The 18,174-nt window shown below is 43.1% G+C and overlaps 1 protein-coding gene across 1 annotated transcript in view; it reads right to left on the bottom strand.

The window, feature by feature from the left end:
- Positions 1 to 18,174, bottom strand: part of LOC122806187 (acylamino-acid-releasing enzyme-like) — a 1,918,826-nt gene that overhangs the window by 1,225,052 nt on the left and 675,600 nt on the right. The window contains exon 12 of the mRNA XM_044076421.1: positions 5,818 to 5,878. Coding sequence (XP_043932356.1) covers positions 5,818 to 5,878 — 61 coding nt within the window. The remainder of the gene's footprint in view (positions 1 to 5,817; positions 5,879 to 18,174) is intronic.

The raw sequence follows: 18,174 nt of genomic DNA on the forward strand, positions 1-18,174 counted from the left end.
AAAAATGGCTGCTAACGCCATTACATCAGTTTTTCTTGACCCAGATGTCAGGTGCCCCCCTAATGGGAAGCAATTAATCTATAATACAAGGATATACCTCCAACAAAAAAGCAAATACACCAAAATGCTTTTTGAGCATAGTAAGTGAGAGTAGAGGTATAGCCAAAAGAAGAAAGGGGGCTGGAGGGAGGGTAACCAGCACTGCAACAATAAATACACTCGAACATCTACAATTATGGGAAGTGTACACAACTGTACTATGTTCTTCATGTTTCATTGTTGCAGTCATTACATTTGGGTAGATTCCCAAAGCTAAGGTTAGGAGGAGGAATTTAAATAGAATTATGACCAGCTATAAGGCCCTGCAAGACTGCAGTGGCAAAACCAGCTCTGGAGTTAGAGAAAATTGGAAAATGATAATGCTTGGCAAAAGTATGTACAGAACTCCAGGTAGCAGCTTCTTAGATGTCCATTGTAGGGACACACATGAGAAAGGCTGTAGAGGTAGATGCAGCCCTGGTTGAATGGGGTCTGATGCCCTGTGGGATAGGTTTTCCATGGTGCTTATAGCAGAAATTAATGAAGTGGCCTATCCATTTTTAAATGGTTTGCTTTGAAATAGCTTTCCCCTCTATCCCTGCAGCAAATGCCACCAGCCATTGTTCAGATTTCCTTTGAGGTTTAGTCCTGTCCAAGTAGAATCTAAGTTGTCTGTGCACATCTAAGGAGTGCAGTATCCATTCCCCTTTGTTCTGTGGGTTAGGAAAGAAGGTAGGCAAATGAATGGACTGATTAAGAACCACACTGGATACCACCTTGGGCATGAAGGAGGGATTGGTTCTGAGGGACACCCTGTCCGCATGAAAGATGATGAAAGGCTCCACTGCCATAAGGTCCTGTAATTCAGATCCCCTTCTTGCAGAAGTGATAGCTAAAAGGAAAGCTGTTTTCCATTAAAAGAATTTTAAATCTGCAGTAGCAGCTGGCTTGAAAGGAGGAAGTGTGAGTTTCTCCAAGACAAAGTTAAGGTCCCAGGCTGGATTTGGAGCTCTCCTGGGTGGCCTTAAATTTTTGGCCCCTCTGAGGAACTGCTTGAGCAGTGGGTGAGAGAAGAGGGGAGGCTCTGTGCTATAATGAGCTATGGCTGAGGCATGAATTTTGATGGAGGGAAAGGACAAGCCCTTATGAAGTAACTCAGTCAAATATTGTAGAATCTGAGGTAAATTGGACTACTGCGCTCATCCCTTGAGATTGGTTTCAGGTACAAAATCTTTTCCATTTTGCAGCATAAGATTTTCTAGTGCTAGGCCTCCTGGCCTCTAAAATGATATCCATCACTGATTTACTGAGGGGTGGTAAAGGAGAGATTACGTAATTAGCCAGGCTGCTAGGTTCAGGGTTTGCAGCTGAGGGTGCAGAATTTGGTTCTCCTGCTGAGACAACAGGGAAGGAGTCTGAGGCAGGTGCCATGGGGCCAAGCGTGACACACTGCGTAGGGGGGGTACCAGTGTTGGTGTGGCCAGTCTGGTGCAATTAAAATCGTCCTTGGCTTGTCCTTTTTGATCTTTAGTAGTACCTTGGGGAGCAGAGGCAGAGGATGAGAAGCATAAACTGATAGGTTTTTCCAGCAGAAGGATAGAGCATCCACTTTCCAAGCTAGTTTGTGGGGAATCCTTGTGCAATATTTGTCCAATTGATGATTCTGGGGGGAGGCAAACAGGTCTATATCTGGGCTCCCCCATTTGTTTGTCAACATGTTGAAAATCCTTGGTTCCAGTTTCCACTCATGTGGGTCCATGAGGTTTCTGCTTAGTCCACCTGCCAGTGTATTTAGTTTTCCTGGCAGGAATTGAGCTTGTAGATTCACTTGGCAGCTTAAGGCTGAGTTCCACAATGCCATGGCTAGTCTGCAGAGGGGGTAAGAGTGTGTACCCCCCTGCTTGTTTATGTACCACATGACCGTGGTGTTGTCCGTCTTTACCATTAATTGTCCTTGAAGAATGTGGCCCTTGAAGGCTGTCAGAGCACTCTGTACAGCTAACATTTCCTTTTGATTTATGTGTAGGTGCATTTGACTTGGGTTCCATTTGCCCTGAATACACTTCCCTGCCAGGTGGGCCCCCATGCATAGTCTAATGCATCTGTTGTTAAGGTTTGTGCGGCAGGGGGTAGTGTGAATGGTAGTCCCCTGTTTTGGTTGTAGGCCTCTGCCCACCAAAGGAACTCTAGACATAGGCAAGGTATGATAGGAATCATTGCTTCTAGATCCTGTGAATGTTGACACCATAGGCTTTTGAGATACCATTGCAGTTTCCTCATATGCAGCCTTGCATATGGAATTAGAAGAATGCAGAAGGCCATGAACCCCAAGGCTTGCAGTATTTGCTTTGCAGATAACTGGGTTTTTGTGGCCACTTGTTTGAAGTAGGTTGTCAAATTAATCCGTTTCTCTGGCGTGAGGAAAGCCATCTGGGAAGTTGTATTCAAGCTTGCTCTCAGGAATATAATTTGCTGACAGGGTACCAGGTGTGATTTATTTTCGTTTATGGTGTACCCCAGACAAGTCAGTACCCTTTGAACAAAGGCCAGATGATTCAAAAGTATGTCCTGGCTTTCTGCCTGAATTAGATAATCGTCCAGGTATGGGTATATTTGAATATTTCTTTGCCTGCAGAATACAATGACTGGAGCTAGGCACTTTGTGAATACCCTGGGCGCAGTAGATAAGCCAAAGGGCAGTGCAGAGAACTGATAGTGCATGCAGCCTGCTTTGAAGCATAGGTATCTTCTGCAAGACTCCTTGATAGGGATTTGTAGGTATGCTTTTTTTAAGTCTAGTGTTGCCATCCATGCATCTTTGCCTAGCATAGGAAGCAGCTGGTGAAGAGTCAGCATCTTGAATTTTGGAATCACCAGAAAGGTATTTAGAGTAGAAAGGTCCAGGATAAGACGCCATGTATTGCCTTTTCTGGGTACCAGGAAAAGTCTTGAATACAACCCTTGTCCCTTTTCCTCTTCTGGTACTAACTGAATAGCCCCCATGCTTAAGAGAGAGAGTACTTGATTTTGGCCTCTGCTCACTGATTTTGGGGGTAGATCTGGCCACCCGCTTGGTGTTGGTAAGGTGTGAAAGTGAAATCTGTATCCTTGGGACACTATATTTAAAACCCATTTGTCCTGGGTAATGAGTTCCCAATTTGTGGCCTGCAGACCAATCATGCCGCCTAAAGGAGCATTCAGTTGGGAAGTGCTTGGAAGTTTTAAAAGCAAGTCATTGAGACAGTTTTCCATAGGGGGAGTCTTACTACTCCCTGATTTGGGTGCGGAAACCCCCCACTGCTTAGTCTTGTATGTCCCCTGAGACTGAAACCTAGGGTTTCTGCTATGTCTGGGTTTGGCTTGAGAAGAACTGGAAGGGGCTGGAAAGGACCAATTCTTAAGAGGGCCAGTGCCTACTAAATCTAGGAGACTGAACTTGTAAGAAATCTTTAACAGTTTGCATAGATTTAGCTTTATCTTCCATCTTTTTAAGAACTTCCTCAGCTTTGTTGCCAAACAGGCGGTCCTGATTTAAGGGAGCATCCAACAATTTAGCTTTAACATGATCAGGCAAAGATTGCTCCTTAAGCCAAGCATGCCTTCCAAGCACAGACCCAGTAACAGCATCCCTGCAAGAGGCCTCTAAAGAATCAAATCCACATTGCAAAGTATGTTTTCCAACCTGTTCAGCAGAATGCATTAAATCCTGTAATTCTTTATTTTCAGCACAGTTAGGAATCAACATAATTTTCTGTTTAAGCAATCCAATAACATGTTGCTGATACTTTAACATATGAAACTGGCAGTTTGAAGCCCTAATGGCCAAAGTTGCAGAAGTGTAAACCTTCTTACCCCATCTATCCAGCACCCTGGAGTCTCTATCAGAAGGGGTAGGATTTTTAGCAGTAGAAGACTTAATGCCCTTGGGTCCCTGTGAAGTAGTCTCTGGATCCGCAATAGTTTTTTTTTTAAAAGGAACTTGTGAGAATCGGGAACCCTGTAATATCTGCCAGGTTTTCTGTGAGCAGGAGGCAAAGAAACAGGGGTCAGACTAGATTCCGAAAAAGCATCATCAACAATGTCTAGTACAGGAGGAATAGCTAAAGGCCTATGCTGAGGCAGGAGTAAGAAATCCCTAAGCCTCTTTTTTGAATCAGAAAAATCCTGGCTTTCCCAGTGGAAATGCTTCCTTAGAGTATGTAAGGTTTCACCAAAAGAAAAATCCTCTGGAGGGGAAGCAGAGGGAATAGAGTCCTCTGCATCAGAATCCTCATAAGTAGATAAGGGCAAATCCAGATCATCAGAAGAATCAGAAAAATCAGAATCCTGGTCAGAAGATTCATAAACAACTTCAGTTGTAGGTCTCTTAGAAGGGGGAGGCTGGCTTCCCCTGATTAGAGTTATAAGATCTTCAGTCATTCTTATCATTTCCTTTTTAGGCATAGAGGCCTGAGCATGCAGCCTGGGCATCATTTTTTTAGGCATGGTTCGAGTGTTAGGCCTAAAAGAAGGAGGTGGGGTCGGTTTAATATGCAAGTCCATAGGCCTGAATACACCCTCACAAGCTGGTGCCTGCACAGTGGCTCCAGACCCATCCAAGGTAGTAACATCCGCAGGTTCCATAGTTGAAGCATCTTGCTGCATACCGGACACCGAATGGGTCTCAGTAGAGGCCTGCGAATCAGAAGTAGCGGGTATCAGGGGCTGCAAAAGCGCCTCACTGAGTACCGGTGAACTGGCGATTGGCTTAGGAGAAGCGTCGTCGGCAGTTTTGGACCTCGGCGGCCTGTCTCTGTCTTTATCCTTGTGTTTTTTCGGAATCCTGGTAGTCGGATGGCTAACCGACGGCATTTCTGGATAATTAAACTGAGAATCGAAATATTTAGAGGTGAAAATATAACAACGACGGATAGTGCGCTGATTAAATAAAACACAAAACCGACAGCAAGTTACGTTGTGGTCAGGGCCTAGGCAAGGAATACAGTATGAATGAAAATCTTTATGAGGTATTTGCTTTCCACAAGTAATGCAATTATTAACTTTTACTGACATTGGTAAGGAGCAAGAAAAAGTTTCCCCAACGGGGTACTTAGTTTTAGTTGAAGACTTCGGTTCTGAAACTCAAAAATGAAAATTTCAGGAGTCGGCTGACCGGCACTTGCAAACTGCTTCTGCTTCGGGCACTGCACAGCAAGAAAGACTGATGTAATGACGTTGGCTGCATGTTTTATACCCCTGACGACCTGACGTCATGGAAGAAGGGACAGCAACCGATGCAGGACCCAAGACTTTGTTAATCAGATCAACTGAGGGCTACTGCAAGCAGATAACCCCAAATGTAATGACTGCAACAGTGAAACACGAAGAACATCTGGATGGCACACAACACCACCCTTTGATTACTTATTCAGGATTGGCAAAAGACTTCACCCTAGGTATAGTCTGCACAAGACTGAGGGAAGGAACAAAAAAAATAGGCCTGGCACAAAGGAAGTACACAGACTTCAAGCAGTATTGGATCCAAGCTCACCCTGAAGAAGACAGTATCAAGTACTTTTAGATAAATAGTATTTACCTGAAGTAGAGCATTCACATGCCTTACTTTTTCTTTGTATTTTGACAGTGAAATCAAGGTTTCCAAAACAGCTCAAGTAATATGGATATCCTCCAAATCTTGTTTTAAGGACTTAAACATGTAGAAAGAACTAAGATTTTAATCTGCTGATGTAAAGAAAAAAGTCACATTTTCATGTAACCTAACTACTGATGAATTCTCACCTTCCTTAGGATGGTGAACGATATCCAGGACTGTTGTGCATACCTTCGTATTCCAGTTGTACTAAAAGCAAGCAGAGAGGTCCAAACATAATTACAACATGGAAAAGTAAACAAAAAAAATCAGTGTAAAGCAATCCTCTCTTGATGTTTCCTTGCTTTAAGAATGAGGTTCACACATCATCATTGGCTATAGTCAGATCCAAAAGGATAGCTTATCATTTCTGCAAATATGCATTTAGAATGTAACAGTCCAGCCATAAAAGGGTAAGTTCCATGCAGTGATTTATCTGTCAGTACAGATTTCTTAGTTTTTCTGATCTTACTGCCAGAAAATCTGTCACCAACTTAACAGAAGCAGTACAAGTAGAGATACAAACAAAGCACAGACAAGCACAATCACAGCAACCTGGTTTTACAGGATGTGCTTAAGTCCTACAGTAAAACCGAGTTGCTGTGACTGTGCCTGTCTGTGTTCGTTTGTATCACTGTTGGGTTCTCACTTTATAGTTGTGGTGGTAGTATGAGTAGAGGACAAGGTTACACACAGGCACTACAAAACATTTAAGTGCTACTTGTACTACAGAATAGAAAGGGACAAGATGATGCACGGGCATTATTAAAATATTTAAGCACTAGTTCTCTGTAATCCAGAATGGAAACATGAGTGACAAAGAAAGAAGCCTCTGCAAAAAAAAGTCTCCAAATGCACCAGCACCACAGGGAAAGGACTCAAGTTTTATAGCTTTGTATCTACACATGAAAATAAGTCTACAGTAAAGCATTAAGGAACATGATTAATTTGCAACCAATCACAGAATACTAAATAAGAATGCAAGACATGAAAAATATTTATATGACCTTAGATGTTCAATGAATTGAAGTATTACTGAGGCCAACACTGCTTTGCAAGCCAATGCTAAATTTTATTTATTTTTTACTGTATTGTTTGTTGACCAGGTTAATCACACTATGATAAAAGATGGGAACTAACCTGATATCAAGACTCCAAAAAGAAATATGACACTAATAAAAACACCGATCCTGGTTCACTGGGGTGTACTCTGCTTCAGATCAATAACATCAACAATCATTTCAGCTGGGTTGCTTTGTGAACCAGTCCTTCAGCTCTCTTTTAAATGTAATAAGGGTAGGAAATAATGAATCTTGTCTGGTATGCTGCTCCAGGTGGAGTTAGCAGTAAAGGTACAGCAAAAGTTTTTTACCGCCGGAGCTCAGTATGAAATACAGACTTTTGGATGTCTGGGTTTTAACAATTTAAGTTAAGGGATTTTTATGTGAGGTAAGTGGTTATGGAGGATATTTCATTAAGAACTTGGTAAGTGAAGGCAGCTAGGTTACAGGTGCTCCTATGGGCGACTGATAGGCAGTTTATGGCTACCATTAAATGGTAGTAATGTTCCTTTTTGGGGACATGTTATGACATGGCAATTTGATTTAAGGATTTCTGAAGTGCAGCTTTGTTGGTGCCTATCTGTATCTAGCAGTTGGTGTCTATACTTGAAAGCTGGTAAAATTACAACTTTATGAAGGGCAAGGTAAGCTTATTTGATGGAAACCCAGTAAATGGCAACCTTTAATTAAACACTGTGGCAATGTTATGTTTATAGTTATGAAAATGACCATTAAAGAAATTTCCAGTATCATGCCTAAATATAGTATCTAACCTAAATATTTATTAAACATAGGTTCACTAATGGGATGTAACTTGGAAGTGGATGACATGATGGTAAACAGGAAACTGGATATTCTGTTTGTCCAGATGACAAGGTGGAAGGACAGGGCAATGAAGTCTCCTGACCTGGAATCTAGAATCTACAATGCAGGGGTAGAACATAACACAAATGGTGCAGGAAAGTACAGTTGTATAAAATAAATTATGTACTTACCATAATATTCCATCTGTGTTGTCGATCTTCGTTCATTCTTGACAGATGGGAATTGGTTCCAATCCTCGGAACCAGCTCAGCCATTCTACAGCTCACGCCAGCCAAAAACTCTCAAGCCAAGTCTCTACCCACAATGGCTCTGTGTTCATTATCTCAGATTGAGTTTGTAAAACTGAAGCAAGATGGAGTATGTAATATAATAATAATAAAGAGGAAGCCATGTCCAAGATAAAAACCCTAGCATAAGTCCAGGGCAAGGGTACAATTCTCCAGGATATCTGAAAGGAGGGGTAAGGAGGGAGGGATATCAAGGAAGAATGAAGATTGACAACACAGACGGAATGTTATGGTGAGTACATAACCTCTTTATCTGATGTTGTTAATCTTCATTTATTCTAGAGTCTCCACTGACCTATACCCTGGGTAGCCGTATGGAAGGATATTCCTGCGTACAGTAGAACCAAAAGATACTCTTCCCCTGGTGACCATATCCAATTTGTAATGAGTGATAAAGGTATGAGACATTGCTCAAGTTGCTGCCGCACATATTTCATCCAGAGATGCCTTGGAATAAAAAACAGCTGAAGTGGCCATCGATCTGGTAGAGTGTGCCCTTGCAGGAGCAGATAATTTATGATTGTTATAATCATAAATAAAGGTGATGCAATCTTTTAGCCATTTCGACAGGGTCACCTTGGAGACTGGTTTACCAATTCCTGGTCCTGAAAAGGAAAAAAACAGTTGGTCTGAAGATCTATCATCCTTCGTCCTTCCCAGATAAGATCTCAGCTGTCGGTGAATGTTTAGCATATGTAGACAGTATTCACTTTTGTTAGAGAAACTTGGAAAGAACTGATAAATGAAAGGACTGATCAATGTTTGATTTGGAGACCACATTAGGAAGAAAGGAGGGATTAGTCCTCCAGGGCACTCTATCCTTATGGAAGATTATATATGGCAGTTTTGCACAAAGTGCCTATATTTCTGAAACTCTTCTGACAGAGGTTATGGCAACTAGAAAAAGGGTTTTCCAGGAGAAGAATTTGAGTTGACAAGTGGCTGCTGGCTCAAAGGGGGGGTAATGTCCAAACCAAAAATAAGCCAGCACATGTACATTGGGTCACAAACTATTTTAATAAATATTTTAATTCCATTCACATGAATCAAACCGGTTTTGGCTGATGCCTTCTTCAGTGATATAAACAAAAGTAAAAAGTTGCTGAATAACATACAAATTTATACACAGCACCATCTTGTGTGTGAATGCATGATTGGATGAAAATAAATTCAAAAATGTTCATTTAGTTCTGGTGGGATCAACCCCCCCCCCCAATTTAACTATTCACTTTTTTTCTTTGATATTGAGTATTTCATGTAAAGTGGCTTTGTCATTCCTTTTATACCTAATACAGTAAATAACAGTGAATGCAGAAATCCCAGCAGAGTATTTCAAAATGTGTTTGTACAAAGCACTAGATTGCTTTTTGTTTCAAATATCGCTCAGATGTTCCCCTATTCTAAACTTTAAAGGTCGTGAGGTGTGGCCCACATAAAATGCCATGCACGTACATTTGGCTAGAAAAATGACCCAGCTAGTGTTGCAGTTGGGAAAAATGAGATATCATAAACAATAGGTGAATTGTGGCTACTAAAACTGTCTGTCTTGAATATTCTAGGACAATATGTGCAGTGTCCACATGGAGTGCACCCCACCAATTTACGTCCAGTGATTGTTCTTTGAGTTAGAGATTGATCTACCTCATTCCATTTTTTATAATGGCTGAACAATGAGACCAAAGAACGCCTCTTATGGAAAGAGAAGGCGCAGTTGTCATTCAGATGTTCCCTAAGTTTGGTATCTGACTGTAAAATAGTCCAATGTTTGCCAACAATATCCATAAAGATCCTGGTGTTTCTGCCATATGTTGTCACAAGCCTCAATTCTTGTCTATTTTTCCTTAACCGCTGCTGATATGAGAGCAATTGGTTCCTGTCCTGTTGATTGGCAAAACGACTGGCTCTGCAAATGTCACCTGCTCTATACCCCCTATTTTTGAATCTGGCAACCAGGTCCTGTCTATATTGGCCATACGTGGTTGAGCTAGAACAAATTCTTTTAATCCTCAGAAATTGTGACTTGGAAATGTTCCTGATGACATGTTGTGGGTGGAAGCTAGTGGCATGTAAAAGTGTGTTAAATTGTAGAAATTTTCTGAAAACCTCACTTTCCAATGTGTTTGAACTGGTTCTCCTAATCAATACATCCAGGAAAGTGATTTCCTGTTTATGAAAGGTTATCTTGAACTCAATACCCCACTTGTTTTCATTGAGGTATTCCACAAATTCTAATAAAAATGCCACATCAGCCTTCCACACCAACCAACAGTCATCAAGATATCTGCGTCAGATATCAATTTCATTCAAAAAAATATTATGATTGTAGTCATAAATAAGATGCTTCTCCACATAAGCCATAAATAGATCCGCATAAATGGGGGCAAAAGATGCCCCCATTGCAGTACCTTAAACCTGCCAGACACATTGCTGTTGGTAGTAGAAAACATTATGTGTAAGTACCATCTCTGCCAAACAAACAAGAAAAGTATTGAAACCCGGTTGATAAAGGTTTGCTCTGTCCAGCCAATATTGCAGGGCAGTGAGACCTGCCCAATGGGGAATGCTGACATATAGAGAGGTGACATCCAAAGTACACAGAAGCTAGTCGGCTTCCAATTGCATCTCAGAAATAATGGCTAGAAACTGGGTAGTGTCCTGAGAGGGGGGGGGGGGTAATACCAAATGTTACAAAACGAAAGTAATATCCCACGGTGGCAGTGGATCCTTGAATGAGGGTTTTATACGAAGGAGTCCTTTAAGAAAAACTTTACATAAGTGATGGGAGATTAGGGAGTGGTCACCATAACCATTGTGATAATCAGCGATAGCTGCTAAAGTAACTTGAAGGTATGGGCAGCCACTCCTTGAGTAAAAGGAGCAACCAAAAATTGTAAGATTTTTTTCAACAGGAGCTGAAAAGAGATCTAGACTATTCCCAGAAGCCCAAAGAGAGAATCTTTTCCATTTGCTGTCATATAATTTCCTGGCAGATGGTCTGTGAGAAGCCAGAAGAATTTTTTGGACAGGGGAAGTAAAGTACAGTTGTGTACACTTACCATAAATGTAGATGTTCGAGTGTATTCACTGTTGCAGTCATTACATTTGAGTAATCCTGCTGGCAGCTTGCCCTCAGCCGGCCTGAATTCCAAAGTCTTGGGTCCTGCGTCGGCCGCTGTCGCCCCTTCCCTGACGTCAGGTCATCAGGGGTATAAAAGATGCGGCCGGCGCCATTTTCTTTAGTTTTTCTTGCCCCAGATGTCAGGTGCCCCCTACAAGGGTAGCCAAAATTTATATATATATAAATACATGCACCAATATAGACTTTACCTTCATCTACAAGCAAATACACCACATAGGTTGTATAAATCAGAGAAGGAAAGATAGGTTCCATCAGAAGAAAGGGGGATGGCAGGTGGGTAACCTGGACTGCAACAGTGAATACACTGGAACATCTACATTTATGGTAAGTGTACACAACTGTACTATGTTCTTCATGTTTCACTGTTGCAGTCATTACATTTGGGTAGAGTCCCAAAGCTAAGGTTGGGAGGCTGGAGCTAAACAGCATTAGGAGCGGCTAAGAGGCCCTGCAGAACTGCAGTGGCAAAGCCTGCCCTGGATTTAGAGTAGAATGGCATATGATAGTGCTTTGTAAAGGTGTGCAATGAACTCCAAGTAGCAGCCTCTAAAATGTCCTTGGTAGGTACTCCCCTGAGAAAGGCTGCTGAAGTGGCTGCAGCTCTGGGTGAGTGTGGCTTAATGCCCTTAGGTACTGGCTTGCCATGGTGTACATAGCAGAAACAAATGCAATGTCCTATCCACTTTGAAATAGTCTGCTTTGAGATAGCCTTTCCTTGTGATGCTGCAGCATATGCCACTAGTAATTGCTCTGTCTTTCTGAAAACTTTGGATCTGTCCAAGTAGAATCTAAGCTGTCTGTGTATGTCCAAAGAATGCAGAATTATCTCCCCCTTGTTCTGTGGATTTGGGTAAAAGGTTGGCAGGTGAATAGTTTGGTTGAGAGCCACACTGGACACCACCTTAGGCATAAATGTTGGGTTTGTCCTCAAAGAGAACCTGTCTGGATAAAAAATGATAAAAGGTTCCACAGCCATGAGTGCCTGTAGCTCTGAAACTCGCCTTGCAGAAGTTATTGCTAGGAGCAGGGCTGTTTTCTAAGATAAAAACTTTATATCAGCAGTAGCCACTGGCTCAAAAGGAGGCAGGGTGAGTTTTTCCAAGACATAGTTGAGGTCCCATGCAGGCATTGGTGATCTCCTTGGAGGTCTTCATTTTTTGGCTCCTCTGAGGTACTGCTTTAATAAGGGATGAGAAAGATTGTTGGCTCTACATTGTAATGAGCCGAAATGGCAGAGGCATGAATTTTAATAGATGAAAATGATAGGCTTTTGTCCAGCATCTCAATTAAGTATTGCAAAATCTGAGGAATATTTGGCACAGCTGTATCAGTTCCTTCTGCCTGGTTCCAAGCACAGAATCTCTTCCATTTCCCAGCATAAGATTTTCTAGTACTAGGCCTTCTGGCTTCCAAAATGACATCCATCACAGCTTTACTGAGAGGTGTGTTTTGTATGACTGCATTATTAGCCATGCAGTCAGGTTTAAAGTTCTGAGTTGGCTGTGTAGGATCTGACTGTTTTGCTGGGACAGTAGCTGAGGTATTTAAGGTCCAAGCTGGGCATTGAGACAAGCTCCTTAGTACTGGATACCAGTGCTGGCGGGGCCAGTCTGGGGCAATCAGTATCATCCTTGGCTTCTCCTGTCTGACCTTAGGAGTACCTTGGGGAGGAGAGGCAGAGGGGGAAATGCATATACCGATAGTTTTTTCCAGCTGAAAGATAGGGCGTCCACTTTCCATGGTTGTCTGTGATAAATCCTTGTGCAGAATCTTTTTAGTTGGTAGTTGTGAGGGGAGGCAAATAGATCTATGTCCATGCATCCCCATTTTCTTGTTATCATGCTGAAAATGTGTGGGTCCAGGTGCCACTCCTGGGGATGCATGAGGTTTCTGCTTAGTTCGTCTGCCAGAGTATTTTTCCTTCCTGGCAGGAATTGTGCCTGCAGATGTACTTGGTAAGTCAGTGCTGTGTCCCACAAAGTCATGGCTAGTCTGCAAAGGGGGTAAGAATGTGTGCCCCCTTGCTTGTTTATATACCACATGACCGTGGTGTTGTCTATCTTTATCATTAGTTGTCCTGGATGAAGTAGGTCCTTGAAGGCTGTCAGGGCATTTTCAACAGCTAGCATCTCTTTCTGACTGATATGTAGATGCATTTGGTTTGAGGTCCATGTGCCCTGAATGCATCTTCCTGCCATGTGGGCCCCCCAGGCATAATCTGATGCATCCGTCATTAGTGTCTGCCTGGCTGGGGGTAATGTGAATGGCTATCCCTTGTTTTGTTGACAAGCCTTTGCCCACCATCGAAATTCCTGTTGCAGGCAGGGAATGAGAGTAATCATAGTTTCCAGGCTTTGGCAATGTTGAGTCCAAACACTTTTTAGGTATTGAAGCTTCCTCATATGCAGTCTTGCATATGGAATTAGTAGGATACAGGATGCCATGAAGCCCAAAGCCTGCAGAATATTTCTTGCAGATAACTGGGCCTTTGTTGCCAACATTTTGAAATAGGTAGTCAGTTGCCTTTGTTTGTCTGGCGTGAGATAGGCCATCTGGGCAGTTGTATTTAAGCTTGCACCCAGGAATATTATCTCTTAAGAGGGTACTAGTTTAGATTTCTTTTCGTTGACTGTGTACCCTAGGCATGTTAGAAGTCTTTTCACAAACGCCAGATGCTGTAGAAGAATGTCCTTGTTCTCTGCTTGAATTAAACAGTCATCCGTAAGGATATATTTGTATTCCTCTTTGTCTGCAGAATGCAATTACTGGTGCCAGGCACTTTGTAAAGACCCTGGGCGCAGTAGATAAGCCAAAGGGCAGTGCAGAGAATTGGTAATGCACCCCGGGGATCACGTCAGTCGCCCTGTTAGACAGGCGTCCAGGGAAGTAAATAGTGTGGGAAGAAATAGCCAGGGAATTGTTATGGCTAGGCTTGTATAGGCCCTAGGGCTGATAGCCTAGTACCAACCTATGAACTTATGAACCTATTGAGCCAGCCGTGAATCTGAGGTATCTTCTGCATATTTGTCTGATTGGGACATGCAGGTATGCCTGCTTTAGGTCTAAAGTCACAAGCCAAGCGTTCTTGCCCAGCATGGGTAGAAGCTGTTGCAAAGTCAACATCTTGAATTTTGGTATATCCAGGAATGTGTTTAAAATAGATAGGTCCAGTATTGGCCTCCACGCCTTGCCCTTTCTGGGTACCAAGAACAGTCTTGAGTAAAATCCTTGTCCCTGCTCTTGCTCTGGTATTTGTTGAATGGCCCCCATGTCCATGGGGGATGAGACTTGTTTTTGTGCCTCTGCCCATTGATTTTTTGGTAGATCTGGCCAACCGTTTGCCTTTGGCAGGGTATGGAAATGGAACTTGTAGCCTTATGACACGATATTTAGGACCCATTTGTCCTGGGTTATAATGTGCCAATTTTGTGAAAAAAGTACTAATTTTCCCCCTAAGGGTGCTGCCAGGAGATACGTGCTTGGTGCAGGCAGGGGGAAGTCATTGGGACTGTTTCCTGTATGGTAGTGATTTGTCTTCTCCAACTTTGGAGGTAGAAGCCCCCCATTGCTTTGAGCGGTATGAACCTTGCGCCTGGGATCTGCCTCTAGGGTGTCTGGATCTGCCCCTTTGAGGTCTGTCTGACACAGGAAAGGACCAATTATTTGTTGGCCAATGTCTACTAAACCTAGTTGGCTGTACTTGTAAAAAATCTGTAAACAATCTTTGACCGTTTGCATAGCTTTAGCTTTGTCCTCCATTCTTCTGCCTTAACACTAAACAAAGTATCATGCTGTAAAGGTGCATCTAATAATTTGACTTTAACATGAACAGGCAGATTTTGTTCCTTTAACCAAGCATGCCTCCTAATTACAGAACCTGTAACTGCAGCCCTGCAGGAGGCCTCTAAAGAATCAAATCCACATTGCAAAGTATGCTTTCCAACTTGTTCAGCTGCATGCAATAAATCCTGCATTTCCTTGTTTTCTGCACTTTCAGAGTTTAACATTTTCTGTTTAAGCAATGTCATGACATGTTGCTGATATTTGAGCATATGAAACTGACAGTTTAAGGACCTTATAGCCAAGGTAGCAGATGTGTAAACCTTTTTTCCCCATCTATCCAGTGCCCTAGAATTTCTATCAGAAGGTGTAGGGTTTTTTGCAGCGGAAGCCTTAACCCCTTTGGGACCCTAAGAAATAGTTTCTGGGTCTGCAGCAGGGTTTTTAAAAAGGAATTTATGAGAGTCAGGAACCCTGTAATATCTGTCAGGCTTAACAGGAGCTGGAGGTAAGGAGTCAGGGGTAAGACTAGACTCCGAAAACATATCATCTACAATGTCTAACACAGGTGGGATGGCTAGTGGCTTGTGATGAGGTAGTAAAAGGAAATCCCTGAGCCTCTTTTTTGATTCTGAAAAATCTTGGCCCTCCCAGTGGAAATGCTCCCTCATGGTATGTAAGGTTTCCCCAAAAGAATAGTCCTCAGGAGGAGAAGCTGAAGGTATAGATTCTTCAGCATCAGAATCCTCATGGGGGGAAGAGAATATTCCTGATCAGAAGAGGAATCACCAGAAATGGAAACCTGATCTGAAGATTTATAGTCAGTCTCTTACCTAGGTCTCTTATCAGGAGGGGGATGGGAACCCCTGATCAAGGTAATCAAGTCTTTGGCCATTTTGAGCATCTGTTTTTTGGGCATAGAGGCCTGACCACGTGGCTCTTGATTTTGTTTCTTTGCTTTGGAAGGTGCTTTAGTCTCTGCCTGTGAAGCTGAAGTCGGTTTGATGTAAAGATGTTTAGGTCTGAATACACCCTCAGAAGCCGGTGCCTGCTCAGCGGCTCCGGACCCATCTGAAGTGATAATATCTGAGGCTCCAACACCTTGAGTTTCCAGCGGCATGGCCGACTTCACATGGGAGTCGGTAGCGGCCTGCGACTCTAAAGTAGCGGGTGTCAGGGGCTGCGAAAGCGCCTCACTGAGAACCGGCGACTGGCTTAGGAGAAGCTTCGTTGTCGGTTTTGGGCCTCGGTTGTCTATCTCTTTCCTTTGCGTTTCTTGTGAACTCTGGTAGTCGGATGGCTATCCGACGACATTTCTGGATAATTAAACCGGCATCCAAAATAGTTTAAAGCAAAATCATACCGACGCTTAATAGTGCTTTGGTTAAATCTAGCACAAAACCGACAACCAAAAACGTTGTGATCAGGGCCTAGGCAAGGAATACAGTAAGAATGAAAATCATTATGAGTTATTTGCTTCCCACAAGAAATACAATTATTAACTTTTTCTGACATCAGTCTGGAGCAAGAAAAAAGTTTCCCCAACGGGGTACTTAGCTTTATTGAAGACTTCAGATCTGAAACTTGAACACGAAAATCTCAGGAGTCGGCCGACCGGCACTTGCGAACTGCTTCTGCTTCAGGCACCGCGCGGCAAGAAAGACTAAAGAAAATGGTGTCGGCCGCATCTTTTATACCCCTGATGACCTGATGTCAGGGAAGGGGTGACAGCGGCCGACGCAGGACCCAAGACTTTGGAATTCAGGCCGGCTGAGGGCAACCTGCCAGCAGGATTACCCAAATGTAATGACTGCAACAGTGAAACACGAAGAACATCAGTAGGTTGCCTGGCGATTACTGGAATTGGAGAAACCAAGCCATGAGCTTGAGGGATTGAAGGTCCAGGTGTAACAGCCCTTGGAGGTGTTGACAGTAGATCTGGAGCTGGGTCCAGAACCCAAGGTTGGTGAACCAAGTGAGGCCATAGGAAGGGAAACCAAACTTGTCTGGACCAGAACGGAGCAATGAAGATTACTCTGGATCTCAACCTTTTGCTTTTCTTCTGAAAAAAAGTGAATGAAAGGAATTGGGGGGAATGCATAAAGGAGACCCAGGGGCCAATCTAGAAGGAAATCATCGCTGTGGGACTCTCCCTGTGGAGGGAGTAGGGCAAAGCACTTGCTGCATTTGTTGTTTATCAGGAAGGCAAACAGGTTGCAGCAAGGTTCGCCCCATCAGTGAAATATCTGTTTTGCCACTTTGAGATTCAAAGACCACTTGTGAGGCAGTAATATTTGTCTGCACAACTTGTCTGCTATCACGCTGAAACTCCCCTGATGTGCTTTGCCACAAGAAAGTGGTTGAAAGATATTGCCCATTGCCAGACTCTGAGAGTTTCCCGGCAGAGGGGGGTAGGATTTGGTTCCACCTTGCTTGTTGATGTACCAGACTACCGACATGTTGTCCAATTGGACTGCAACCGTTCCCGGAGGAACAACATTCTGAAAGGCTTGCAACGCTAAGAGCACTGCTCTCATCTCCAGGACATTAACGTGCAAGTAGGCCTCTTGGGGAGACCAAGTGCCTTGGACTGTCTTTCCCAGATAATGCCCCCCCACCCCATCTGGGCATCATCTGTGGTCACTACAGCCTTTGTTTGGGGGGAACAAAGGGTCTTCCCATCAGATCTCATCTGACTCCACCCATCAAGACAGGTCTTTCTTGCAAGTTTGCGTTATTAAAATTGGGTGACTTAATGGGTGAATAAGAATTGACCATTGTGAGGCTAGAAGCCACTGAAGCATTCTCATATGAAAGCATGCCATGGGAACTAAGGTGATAGCTGCTGCCATGGAATCCAGGGTTTAAAAGGACAGCAGGTACTTTTAGCCTTGGTAATATGGATTAAATTCGACATCTTCTTTTCCGAAGCCTGTGAAGTGGTAGAGAGGCGATGCAGCAGACTGCATAGAGTCATGCCCCAATGTACTCCAAAGTCTTGAGTGGGGGATAGCTGAGATTTTTTCTTAATTTACTGTCTTAACAGATGTGTAATGAAGTCCAAATTTTGAATCAGCAGATGCCTGGTGGGGGCGGTGAGGAGCCAGTCATCTAGATAAGGAAACACCCAGAATCCATGTAATCTCACACAGGCCGTGACGGCCGCCATACATTTGGTGAACATCATGGGGGCTGTGGTGAGACCAAATGGTTGAGCTCTGAACTGGTAATGACCATCTCCAAGCCAAAAGCGGAGAAACCTTCTTGAGCGCTTGTCTATTTTTATGTGATAATACGCATCTTGAAGGTCTATACAGCACATGCAATAATTTTTCTACTGAAAAGGGAGGATAGACTGAAATGTGACCATCCAAACTTTTGTCTGCTGGACAAATTTGTTTAAAAGGCTGAGGT

Source organism: Protopterus annectens, chromosome 7.part0, assembly GCF_019279795.1.
Source record: "Protopterus annectens isolate FY-2018-M chromosome 7.part0, PAN1.0, whole genome shotgun sequence".
Taxonomy (NCBI): domain Eukaryota; kingdom Metazoa; phylum Chordata; order Ceratodontiformes; family Protopteridae; genus Protopterus; species Protopterus annectens.